The sequence below is a fragment of the Melitaea cinxia genome, chromosome 22 (assembly GCF_905220565.1).
Source record: "Melitaea cinxia chromosome 22, ilMelCinx1.1, whole genome shotgun sequence".
NCBI classification, from domain to species: domain Eukaryota; kingdom Metazoa; phylum Arthropoda; class Insecta; order Lepidoptera; family Nymphalidae; genus Melitaea; species Melitaea cinxia.
Window position 1 is genome coordinate 12,095,791 of NC_059415.1, and position 13,318 is coordinate 12,109,108.

The 13,318-nt window shown below is 32.5% G+C and overlaps 1 protein-coding gene across 2 annotated transcripts; it reads right to left on the minus strand.

The window, feature by feature from the left end:
• Positions 1-4,111: 4,111 nt before the first annotated feature.
• On the minus strand, positions 4,112-7,433 carry LOC123664490 (40S ribosomal protein S11). Of its 2 annotated transcripts, none has more exons than XM_045599029.1 (4): positions 7,317-7,433; positions 6,464-6,580; positions 4,958-5,163; positions 4,112-4,259 (listed from the first exon to the last, which is right to left on the minus strand). In XM_045599029.1, exons 1-4 carry the CDS (start codon positions 7,326-7,328, stop codon positions 4,136-4,138), a joined length of 459 nt encoding a protein of 152 aa, XP_045454985.1. In that variant the 5' UTR covers positions 7,329-7,433; the 3' UTR covers positions 4,112-4,135. The 2 variants fall into 2 exon arrangements, with proteins under 2 accessions (XP_045454985.1, XP_045454984.1); XM_045599028.1 differs by lacking the exon at positions 6,464-6,580 and adding an exon at positions 6,628-6,756 and having other exon boundaries at positions 7,317-7,430.
• Positions 7,434-13,318: the final 5,885 nt, after the last annotated feature.

Genomic DNA, 13,318 nt, shown 5'->3' on the forward strand with positions numbered 1-13,318 from the left:
CTGTTAGCATAATCTCGATTATTTTAATACGTTTCATGACGTCGTGCAACAGTGTTAATAAAAATAGTTCCCTACCCGCTAATACGTTTTGTAACGTCATGCAACAACGTCAATAAAAGCAGTCCCTACCCGTTCAGAGGGCTCTTTTGCTTCTCGGCTTTCGGAACGATAGGTCGTTGTTTCATGACGAGTGGGTTGATCATTTTTATATTCAAAGTAATGGTTGTTTGCTTGGTTAATTTTAATTGTAATTCTCGGTCATTATTTTCGATTAAGTTAGTGGTTAATGTTAATTTTTGTGATAATTGTTATATTTGTAAAAATGAATAATAAATAGAAGTTAAGTGTTCGGTTTTCTGTCTTTTTTTTAAATAAATAAGTTTGTTTCTCCTAAAAATACATATATTTGGCTTGTCTTATTAGATATACCTGTTTAATATATATAATAAATTTTATACCATTTATTTTTTCCTTTCGTAAATATTGATAACTTTAGATACGTTTATTTCATCATCGTCACTCACCAGTAACGATAGTAAAAATTAAAACAAATGTTCACAAGGGGGGACATCCATTAATTACGTGAGCTCAGAATGGGGGGAGGGGTCTAATAAAATCCACCAAACCCCATTTAAGCCGAGGGAGGATAATCGAACATCAATATACTTACTATAATAAAAATAAATTTAGTTTAGAATATTTTTAGCGTCAATCTCACGTAAAGGGTATGGGGTTTCAGGAAATCACACTAAATCTCACCCAAGAGGGGGAAGACTCTAAACTGATCGAAAAATAGCTCACGTAATAAATGGATGCCATTGATGTCAGTAACTTTTAATAAAGAATGTAGTTGCCGACAATCATGAAATAAATACATTTATTAAAAAATAACAGAAGAAACTAAATAATTACTATAGATAATACTAAATTGTAAAATTGAAAGAAGATGGTTAAATTTTACTGCTTCTTAAACACTTCGTCAATATCACGAGCTATTTTCTAATAATGTAGGTATCTAATCAATACTTGTGATTATTTCCAGGAACTTACTTACTAGTAACCTATTTCAAAAACTCGTATTACAATAATAATTTATTTATTTATGTCTTTACTTGGATTAATGATATCCAACAGTATTAGATTTGTAACTAATAATTACTAGGTATCCGAACAAAGAAAAAATTGTCGATATTTAAACTTGGACATCCCTATTTATGTTTAAAGTTAAACAGATTAAATATGACACACGTACGTTTTGTTTTAAGCATATTTTTTTGCGTATAAAAGGAATAGGACAGTGTAGGACAGTAATAATTTTTAATCATTTTAAAATTTAATGCCATATTAAAGAAATGTGAAAGAAAAAATCCTAACATCCGCAGTAGCAACTTACGAGTAGATACTAGAGTAGTTATTGTTTTACTTGGCACTGACTTCAAAATTATAAAATATTTATTTTTTCATTTCTGATTAACTAAATCGAAATACGAATTACTTTGTACTAAGTAAATTTATTTTTCACTTTTTAGTTTCCTGTTTGAAGTCGGTTTTTTTTTTTGTTAAAAATTATTTTATTTTACAATTTTTAGTGATGGGTAGACCTAACAAGGATGCTTTTTCTCTTGTGTCGGGGGTCCGGAAACATACACAATACACAGACACAAACACTCAGATCATGACAAACAGAGGAATCACGTCGGGCATCGAAAAGGGAGGATCCTCCGACCAGACGGGTGTTGTGTCTGACAAAGGATTTTGTACCATTTATAGAGCTTTTCATTTATCCAGTTTTACAATCAGACAGGCTTAAAATTTAGCTGTCTCATTTACACAGGTCGAAATATACCGTTATTCCATTTATAAAGGTGAAAATGTTAATAAATTAACTTTTTTAAACTTAGACACTCGCGGTTTTCAAACATAGTCTAATTTTGAGTATAAACGAGTACATACCACGATATAGTTTTTTGACGATTTTTGTCGATAATTTGAACCAATTACATGGCCCGTCGTCACGACGAGACTGCTGTGGAGCGATGTGTCAACTGTCATCCATCACGGGCAGTATCTTTCTACCCTCCGTCTCGTTCTTTTTAAACCCACCCCATCACTCACTTTAGACACAGACTCCCGGCAAACTACACTAACAACGTCAGTTTTTTGTTTTATTTGAAACCGGTTGTTAATATTACAAAGTTCCAACACTGGATTCCACGCATTTGCCAACACAAAACCATCTTTGCGATTGAAATTTTTGAATTTCCGAATTTCTATAGCTTTGCGAACTAGCCTCGGTGTATAGTGGCGTTCGTTAGAGAACCTTAGGCTTATGAAGTTCTATCCAATGGTTCGATCCCGATTGTAATATATGTTCTGCGATTGCCGATTTCTGTTGATCGTTGTTTTTCACAGCTTTTATGTGTTCATTTATTCGTGTGGCTATAGATCGCTTGGTTTGACCGATATAAGAGCTTCCACAGCTGCAATCAACCTTTTATACCCCTGGGTGTTGAAAGGGGATATAATCCTTGGGAGAACGTAATACATTACCTATTTTCTTACAAGGTGTGTAAACAGTTTTGATGTTATACTGCTTTTTCAGTAACCTTCTAATCTTGTCTGTTACTCCTTTTACAAAAGGTAAGAAAGCTGGCCGTCTTTGAGCTTCTTGTGGTCGAACCCGTTGCCTCGATAAAAGCTGTGTTGATACCGTTCTATGTCCATTTTTACGCAAAACTACGTTGACATGCTTTAACTCCTCTTCTATGTGGTGCTCATCGCTCAGAGCATGAGCACGGTTTGTAAGAATTTTGCATACAGACGCAAGGTGACATGGATGGTGGTGAGATGAACCGTGCAGGTACCGATCAGTGTGTGCAGGCTTCCGAAATACTGAGTGGCCTATAGTTTTGTCCGGTCGTATAAGTGAGGTATGTACTCGTTTATACTTGAAAATAGACAATGTTAATAAAAATGCGTATTTGTTGGTGTAATGAATTAAGTGTAAGTAGGATTCTCAGGATTCTCTGCTGATCGTATTCGATTTCCTTTTCCATCTATATCTACACTAAGAACAAATTTTCTCGTTGTTTTGAATAATTCCACATAGGTTTGACTTTGGTATCTCATACTCCGAGCACAGTTGATCACGCGATTTTCTATAATCATAATCTGGTAGAAGCTCTAATTTTTCAGATGCTGATAATGTGTTATATTTACATATGGACATTTTGTGAACTTTTAGTCTCGTTTGTAGGTCAAAATTTGAGATAGTACTGTCAAACAAAGCACGTGCGAAAGAAATTAAAATGTTTATTAACAATCGTGTCGAAACCTGATAGTCTCACTTATAAAGGGAATTGAGCTCCAGAGTTCCAATTATGGAGGTAAACATAGAAAAAATCCTGGACATCAAATCTCATTTAAAGTCCCATTAACAGAGGTAATTCGATGAAAAAGTGCCGGGACCTTATTGTAGTTCTCAATAATAGAGGTTTCTCATTTATCCAGGTGTCATTGTATAATTAGACTAGTCGACCCGTGCGAGAAAACGTCGTCGATAGACTAAATTAATAACGTCGAAAGACTAATAAATTGTTTTCTAATAGCGATAGATGGCGCTAGTTTATTTAACATTTTAATATTATATTTCATCTTTTTCCTATTTACTGAATTTTTTGTTCAATTACAATAAAATATAGCTTAAAGCATTCCTGAATAGTGTAGCTTTCTGTTAGTGAAAGAATTGTCATGATCGGATCAGTATTTGCGAAGATTACCACCCACATACAAAATTATAAACTTTACCTCTTTATAATATTAGTATAGATATAAAATTACCTGATCATAAATCAAATAAGGTACATTTACATTAAATTTTAAAACTAATCCTTTCCAAATCATGCTTTTGACGTAATAGCAAGGGAATAGGAACGGATATTGAGCGCTCGGCGACAGATAAAATGTTAAAATATGGAATTCTCATTAAATAACTATATCCATGAAGTGTTGAAGACTAAGACAAGATTTTAGCCCTCAATATTCATACTGATAACAACACCATTAAAGTAAATGTGGGAACTTACACAAGTTAGTAAAATAATACACATAATACTTATGAAGTATTTTTATTAAATTAGAATTTTTTGAAGGATTTCTTGGATCCCTTGCCCTTGGAAACCTTAAGCACGTTGAATCTTACAGTCTTGGACAGTGGCCTGCACTCTCCAATTGTTACGATGTCTCCTTGCTCAACGTCTCTGGAAATAGAAATGACACATGCTGTATTATTTTTGTTGGGTTCAAAAAAAATATTTTCAAAAGAGAAATTTGTATCAGTTGTTGGGTTAGAACACGTTCTTCGTCAAATGGTATTCAGAAGACCGTCGTGTGGGTATCATCATTTAGAAATATCCTAGTTTCTACTACATAATAACTTTTAAAGTTTATATATTGTTTAATACTTTTTTACACAAAAATTTCAGAAGCAATTGGTATGTCTGGAGATTCAAAGGTTGAGAATTAAGTCATAATATATCCTACTTTTAAATCTTAACTTAACAAAAGAAGTCAGAAAGTATGCTGGTAAAACCACTAAGTGGAACTATTAGGGGTATTCATAAAAATACATTTAACAAACATATTTACAATGTTTATGTTGAACCGAAATTAAATATTGACAAAAAATTGAGTATTATAAAATCACATTACTGTTATTACATTAATTATATGTTAACTTGATATGAAATTTGTAAGAAAATATAAACTATGTTAACAAAATTTAACTTTCATTCATAAATTCTAATTATTTAAAAACAAATATTTTTGACCTTTCTTGCATTAAAAAACGCATGCTTTACTCCATAAAAACTTTTCTACGTACAATTTAAGATGTGCAATTATGCTTTTACTCAAAAAATATATATATTTAAAAATAAAAAAATAAAATAAATAATACCTGAAGCACGGTGACAGATGTACTGACATATTCCTGTGACGCTTCTCAAATCTATTGTATTTTGGGAGATAGTGCAAGTAATCACGACGGATGACAATCGTCCGTTGCATTTTCATTTTCTGCACGACTCCAGTAAGGATACGACCACGGATCGATACATTACCAGTGAAAGGGCACTTCTTGTCAATGTATGTACCTTCAATCGCCTGGAATTTAAATATTTTTAGTTTAAAATGATGTGTGATCTATGTTTTATTTGTAGGGTCCGTTTGGACATGGATTGATAATTGCTTTGGAATAGTGTATAAAATGTTCAACAATAATAATCATATTAAGTTAAAGCAATGTACTTAAATAATTTTATGAATTCCCTACTTCATTGTTAATTTTATCAGATATTGATAAAATTTGTCTGTAAGAGATCGCTATTATTGATAAGACTACCTTTACACTTTTTTTTTAAGTATTGTTATATTAATAAATAAAAGAAAAATATGACAAAAACAATAAAAATGTGGTATATATAATTGGTATCAAACTAAATAACTATTATCACTAATTTATTACTAACTACAAACTTTGAATTATTTCATACAGTATTCCAATACCTATTTTTTTCTAGCAATTATTGTCATCATCCATAATCAGAAAATGGGTTTAAAAACACTGTCTTCATCATTCAGTAAATCAGAAGACCGTCGTGTGATTCTCATCATTTTGGAAACAAGTTACATATAAAATGAATACGTGAAAAATATCAAGCAATAGCCTTCCGAGCATCCCAATAGTTAGAACCCATAGCCTTATATTTCTAGCAATATATACTTATAATATTTAATTGAAATATATGTACAATAAGACATACTGATGGCACACCACTCCACATATTACCCAGTTTGTCTCTTGTAAAATATTTTTTTTTTTCAGGGCTACCGGTCATTACACTGATATATGTAATTTGTCTGAACATCATACCAAGAAAAAGGTGTAGCTCCGTAACATATAAATACAAGTACCAATAAGACTTCTATAACATTTTATCATAGCACCTTGTATGAATGAAGTATTTTTTAAATTATAAAACATGCATTTGTAAACATGCAAACTTACCTGTGACGTAGTTGAAATTTACTATAGATCACAAAATAAATATTATTTGACTGAATATTATAATACTATAAAGGTTAAAAAAAAAAGTGTAAAAATGCACATGCATGCAACATTTAGAGGAAATCAATTTTTTTTTTTGAAAAACAAATTATTTTGTGATCTATAATAATCTTAATTAAGCTTAGCTGATATATATCAACGTGGACTAGCACCAGTACAGATAAAACAGTCAACAGATTATTGAAACAATTTAACATTTAAATTTAAATGAAACAATAGAGGTAAATATCATTATTTTATATGTTATCATATGCTGACTATTCTACTCCGTAACAAAACCACTGTTAGCGACGTAGAAGCCCGCCTGCCACCGATACCAAAACGGTTAAATCAGACCTCTCGTGGTGTCTTGAAACCTAGACCGACATTCTTATGATGTCGCATATCTTTCCTCTTGAGTCCCCCCTTCTTGTTGAGGAACACCGTCGCCTGTTTCTGAAACGCTTTCTCAGTCTACGGAAAGAAAACACAAAACATTAATAACCACTCCATGCGGTTACCTCTCTCGGTGTTTTGAAACCGAGGCCCACGTCTTTGTGGTATCTCAGTGGTTTTCGGCTCCTTTTCACACCGATGCCTTTCTTACGGTTCAAGAAGACAGTCGGTTGCTTTTGAAATGAGCGTTCGGTCTGGAATTGGCAATGTATATTAGGTACCTGACAGGTGTTTGCTTTGAAACGAATAAGTTTGTTATAGTATACTAATATCTATGTTTGTACACGAAGAAATAAACGTTTGAAGCGTAAACATAATAATACATAGTTTCAATAAATAGTTAAAATAATTAATTTCTAAATACTTAAAAGTTTGTACATACTACATACCATCCATTCCAGAAGCACACATAATCATAACTTTAAAACTAACCTATACATCTTAAAACATACACACAATAGTATCTTTTATTAGAATATTTAGTTCGATAACAGTTATTTAAGGAATTTTGTAACATTTTGGAGGTCTAATTAATTCAGAAATAAGGTAAATAAGTAGTAAGTAGTTATAAGTAAGATACATTAGCCGAATCCCACGTGGATATTTTTGAGCACATTTTCATAATATTCAAACACAATTTCACATAAACGTATTATCATATCCATGACGTATGATTAATTTATATTAATAATGTTCAAATTAAGAAGTAAACTATGCAAAAACTATTTTTTTCTTCAATAAATCCGTAACGTACCTGATCCGCCATTTTGCTTGACAATGAAAAGAAATATTAGAGGTAGAGACAGATCACAGAACACTAAACTAAACTACGATCAAAAAATTAACCACAGATATATACAAGTTGTAGCGTAGATAACAAATTACTATAATGTATAAATAAAATAAACGATACCTAATCCCAAAAATTTTCTCAGTGTTCCAAAACTATTAAAATAATATAAGTTAACGTCACACATTCCCTCTTATTCTAATTGTGATTATTATAGTTTATTCATTTAATAAAATATTTAAAAATTCACAATGAGTTAAATATATAACTTTACTTATTGAAATACAATTACCTACATAATTATGACTCTTTTGTAAATATACATTTTAATTTATTAAACTATGTTGCAAATTAAAATTGGTTAAAAATATTTAGTAATAGTTAATTAATTAAATAACTGTGTATTTGTAATCAATAATTCAATATAAAACATTATTACACAGAGACATAGACTCAATAGATTTCAACTGCGTACTTTAGATCTGTGTAAATAAAAATTAAAAAACAAATCAAAGTGTCAATTCGCGAATTGTTATGAAAATATTTAACGCTCCATTTTTTCGCTTTTGAGAAATAATTCGGTTTCTAAAGTGTTAATTTCATATTTTATTTTTTATTTATTGTAATTTACTATATTTTCATCTATTTTTATCGTTTAATTCTAACGTATTTGTGAGAGCGATGTGTTCAATTTTACCATTTGTTTTTCGTTAGCAAATACTATTAATCGTTTATTTGTTATGGAAGAAGTAAGGCAGCTCGTGCAGGAGGAGGGCAGGGAGGCAAGAAACCTAGTGGCTTTCCACGTCGCCGTGGACACACCAGGTAAATCTTTTTTTTTTTTAGTTATATGAATGAAGGTAGGTTTTTATTCTCAGATCGATGTTGATAACAGTCGTGGGCGTTAGTACATACAATAAAAATAATAACTCATATAAAACTTTGCGAACGTAATACATTTATCGATTGAAGAAATTATGTTACTTCTTATAGTTAATATTCTTAATTCAAAATTAAATTTATTTTATTATTAAAAGATAACTAAGCATATGATAAGATGAATTTAGTCTTACTTTGATTGTGTATTTACATTATTTTTTTATAACGTTATAATTCATAAATTAGAATTTTATTAAGATTATTATTAAAAACCATCGAATTATGGGGTTTTGGGGGGTAGAGAGGGAGCTGCACTGTAACACTACACACCTTACACTAGGTACAAAAAATCATAACCATGGGGTTCTGAAGTGTGCCAGCGGTACCGGGGGTAGCGTCCCCTACCCTACCTGGGGTGGGTTCTTAATCTAGAGCTTTACCGGCTCGCCAGTGCACTTTTGATGATTCTGATGTTGCGGGCTATTATTATAGGCTTGGTTAACCACTTACCATTAAGTGATCAAGTGAACCGTACCCTTCTTTGTAATAATTTTACTAAAAACTTTATGCAAGCCTAAAAAACTAAATGCTTTTTATGTCGCACCTAATTATTTAATTAGTAATATTTTTACTATTCAATATATGTGACATTGGCAAATTCATTTGTATCATTTTGGCACTGTTGGAATCAATTAAGGACGCTATCACATTTTTCACTCGCTCAAGTTTAGGTATTTAAATCGCAACACAATAACATTACGCGCACGCACACATTGATACTGCTATCTGCTCGATTTTGTACCGACGTAACTAATTTTGGTACTTGAAAGTATTAATTTTTAATTTTACTGGTATTGATTAGTAAATTTAGTTGTAAGTTTAAAGTCGAACTTGGTAACTGTTACTAAGTACCTACTATTCACGGAACCTCTACTCTGTTTATGACGATGTCTTAAGGCGTCAGGGTATCTACTACTCGTTCGTCGTACTATACAATAAAATATAATAGATAATAATACGCTTATTTTTATAATTCAAAATCACATACAATTTTAAGTTATATTATTATAGTTTTAACATTATAATAATATAAACATAACATAATTTACGTAAACAATCTATACAAATAAATAAAATTGGAGTGTCCTTTTGTTATATTAAAATACTGCTTTTTACTAAATGTATACGGATGTATACACGGTCGGTACGGTGTAGTATTTACTTGGCACCGACTTCAATATTATAAAATATTTATTTAATCATTTCTGATTAACTAAATCAAAATACGAATTACTTTGTACTAATTAAGTTTTGTACTGTGTGGCTACGGTACTAAAGAATTTAGCCACCCCCTCTCTTCTCGTGGGTGTCGTAAGAGGCGACTAAGGGATATCACAGTTTCACTACCACCTTGGAACTTAAAGAGCCGACCGGTGGCGGGATAACCATCCAACTGCTGGCTTTGAAATACACAGGCCGAAAACGGGCAGCAGCGTCTTCGGTGCGACAAAGCCAGTACTGCGGTCACCAACCCGCCTGCCCAGCGTGGTGACTATGGGCAAAACACATGAGTTCACGTTATTTTTGGCGTAAACTTGTGGAGTTTATTTTTCACTTTTTAGTTTCCTGTTAGAGGTCGGTTTTTTTTTTGTTAAAAATTATTTTATTTTACAATTTTTAGTGATGGGTAGACCTAACAAGGATGCTTTTTCTCTTGTGTCGGGGGGCCGGAAACATACACAATACACAAGCACAAACACCCAGATCATGACAAACATCTTATATGGCCAATACAAATGTCTGTCTTGCGCGGAGATTGATCCCACTAACGCCAGCGCAACAGCCAGTGCTGTGACCGCTGCGCTAACGCGTCGACATACTATGAGTAAAGTTCGCTATCAGGCGTACGTAATAACAACCGGGACTGACAGCCTAACGTGTTCTCTGAGGCTAGGTTGAGAGAACCACAAAGATTAACAACTAGACCGAAAATAAATATTTGTATAAACATAAATATCCACTCCGAGCGGGAATTGAACCCGCGACCGTCAGTGTTTAGGCGCCTCCGACACGGCACATGCACCATTATATCAAAGCGGTCGTCAAACAGCAAAAGGTAACTGCTGTAAATTGTTGAGAAATTCCCTCGAGTGTTTATGGGCTCCATCATCAAACTTGGTCCTGCGACACAGATGACCACACAGCAGGTAATTGCTATAAATCGTTGAAAAGTTCCCTCGATTATCTTTCGTCTCCATCATCAGACTGTAATGGCACTTGTAACTCATATAGGTGCAAAGTTCTCATCAATAGAAACGAATTAAGTTCAAAAAGCAGGCAATTGCTATAAATTGTTGAAGAGTTCCCTCGACTATCTTTCTTCTCCATCATCAGATCGACTCCAGACCTTTATTAAATAGTAGTACTTTATAGTACTTAATGAAAACATGATTAAATTTACTAGTCACCCTTACGATTTTTGAAAGTTTCCCTCGATTTCTCTAGGATCCCATCATCAGATCCTAATTTCCTTATCATAGTACCAAACTAGGGATATCTCTTTTCCAACAAAAAAAGAATTATCAAAATCGGTTCATAAACGAAAAAGTTAACTCCAAACATACATTAAAATATATATATATATATATATATACGGTCGAATTGAGTAACCTCCTCCTTTTTTGAAGTCGGTTGAAAAGAAGACAAATTCCGAAGATTACTTATTATTATTGATTATTATATATAAACCAGATGCATAGCAAAAACAATCGATTGTGAAGTATCAATTTCGTCCAAGCACAGTACACACAAGGAACTCATTTTTTACGTAATTATTACTTGCGCTGAAGCGATACAGCCGTGCTTCCATGAGCGCGTTTCGACGCGGAATGACGAACGACGATGGTTCACTTGTAAAAAATGTATGAAGAAATTTGAGAGCGTTTCTTATTTTTCTCATAAATGGAAATATATTTTATTTTTATATAAAATATCTAGCGCTACGCATAGAGGACTAAATAAGCAACAATTTCTTAGTGTAGTTATTTTTCTTAGTGCAGTGTATTTAGGTATAATGGTTCCAATTCAGACCCGTCTTTTTTTAATTTTTTGCGATTTCTGTGATGGTTAAACTGTATTTGTGTGAAAAGTTTGTATGGGGCTATAGAATTTTTATGATCTCACTCGGAGATGAATATATTATCTTTCATTTGAAACCAAGATATCCTCTCAGGGTGACTCTTAATTAATTAAAATGGTACGTGAAAAACACTGATATTTGTGGAAAAATGTGATAGCGTCCTTAATCCAAATAAAAGACTGGAATGTTTTTATGGTATTACTTTTCACTTATCATATTTACCCTACTTTGTTTGTAATCTTGTTTATATGTAAAGCTAAGCCTAACAAGAAAATTACTTCATCACTATCACTACAGCCTATACAGTCCACTGCTGGACATAGGCCTCCACAATTTCACGCCAAAAAATAGCGCGAACTCATGTGTTTTGCCCATAGTCACCACGCTGGGCAGGGGGGTCGGTGACCGCAGGGCTGGCTTTGTCGCTCCGAAGACGCTGCTGCCCGTCTTCGGCCTGTGTATTTCAAAACCAGCAGTTGGATAGTTATCCCGCCGCCGATCGGCTTTTTAAGTTCCAAGGTGGTAGCGGAACTGTGTTATCCCTTAGTCGCCTCTTACGACACCCACGGGAAGAAAGGGGGCAGCTATATTCTTTAGTACCGTAGCCACACAGTACGACGATAATAACTTCGAATTTCTTTAAATATAATTGAAGAATTTAGTACTGATTGTAGTTTGATAACTGGCTGACCTTACCGACTGACGTCTCATCGGAGGAAGTGGTCAAGTAGAAGTAATCATTATGTTTTTAAAAATTTTACTATTTTCGATTTTCATTTTATAAATATCCTTAGCCAAAGTATTAGAAAACTTCAAAAAAAAAAAAATACGGCTATGCTGATGTCCTTTGTGGTCTAGGTGTGTCAGTTATTGTCTAAACTGTGTAATGCGTGATGTGAAAATAATTGTAACCTTTTTTAAATGTTCTGTATTTCTCAACCTTTTATTTTGTTTTAGAAAACTTTAAAAAAAAGGAAAATGAAATCGGTCAGGTCATTGATATGCAATATGTAATTATGACCGAGGAAAATAAGCAATCACTTTTAAAAATAGATAATGATGCAAGTTTCCCCAACTTGAGGTCTATTAATAACAAATATTTAACAAATCAGACTATTACCTTGACATCTGAACAAAGTTTTTAGTTACAAAGCTAATGTTACTCCAGATGACACATAGCTTATGATCTCATTGTATTAGCTTTTTATGAGTAAGTTATGCAGCTTTTAGTAAGTGATACATACAAGTTAAGTTAATCTGTATAGTTTACTGACTATCTTCACTAATATTATAAAGAAGGGTTTCTGTTGAATTGAGTACTTGTTAAAAATATACAAACAATCTCATTTGGTTTTGTGTTGATAAATTTCGGGTGGCAGCTAGTAAGCCGTAGTGTTTTATACCAGAAAAATGAATTTAAAAATCAAAATGTTTAATTGTTTAATTAAAGCTTCCTACTACAAAGATTCGTTGAATATATAAAATAAGCTGTACCCTGCGTGCGTTGCTACGCTTTTTTTGGTCTACCAACTCAGAAACCTTTGTGGGCTCATGCACAACACTTTGCTGAAGATCATGACATGATCAAATGCATAGTTTGCGATTCTATAAGGGACATACAGACAAATATTTATATTAAACACACACACACACACACACACACACACACACACACACACACACACACACACACACACACACACACACACATATATATATATATATATATATATATATATATATATATATATATCTTAACAGTACCTCTTTTAATAATTGTTAACACATGACCTTATAATGATTAATTAATATCCTGTTTGAAAACTGGCGCTCTTTAAACCACCTCTGTCATTGAATACGCTATTACTATTGTTTTTTTAATAATTATTTCTATTGATGTAGTAGAAATTGTGAAACAATTTTTTTTTTTTTATTTATTTAAGTTAAC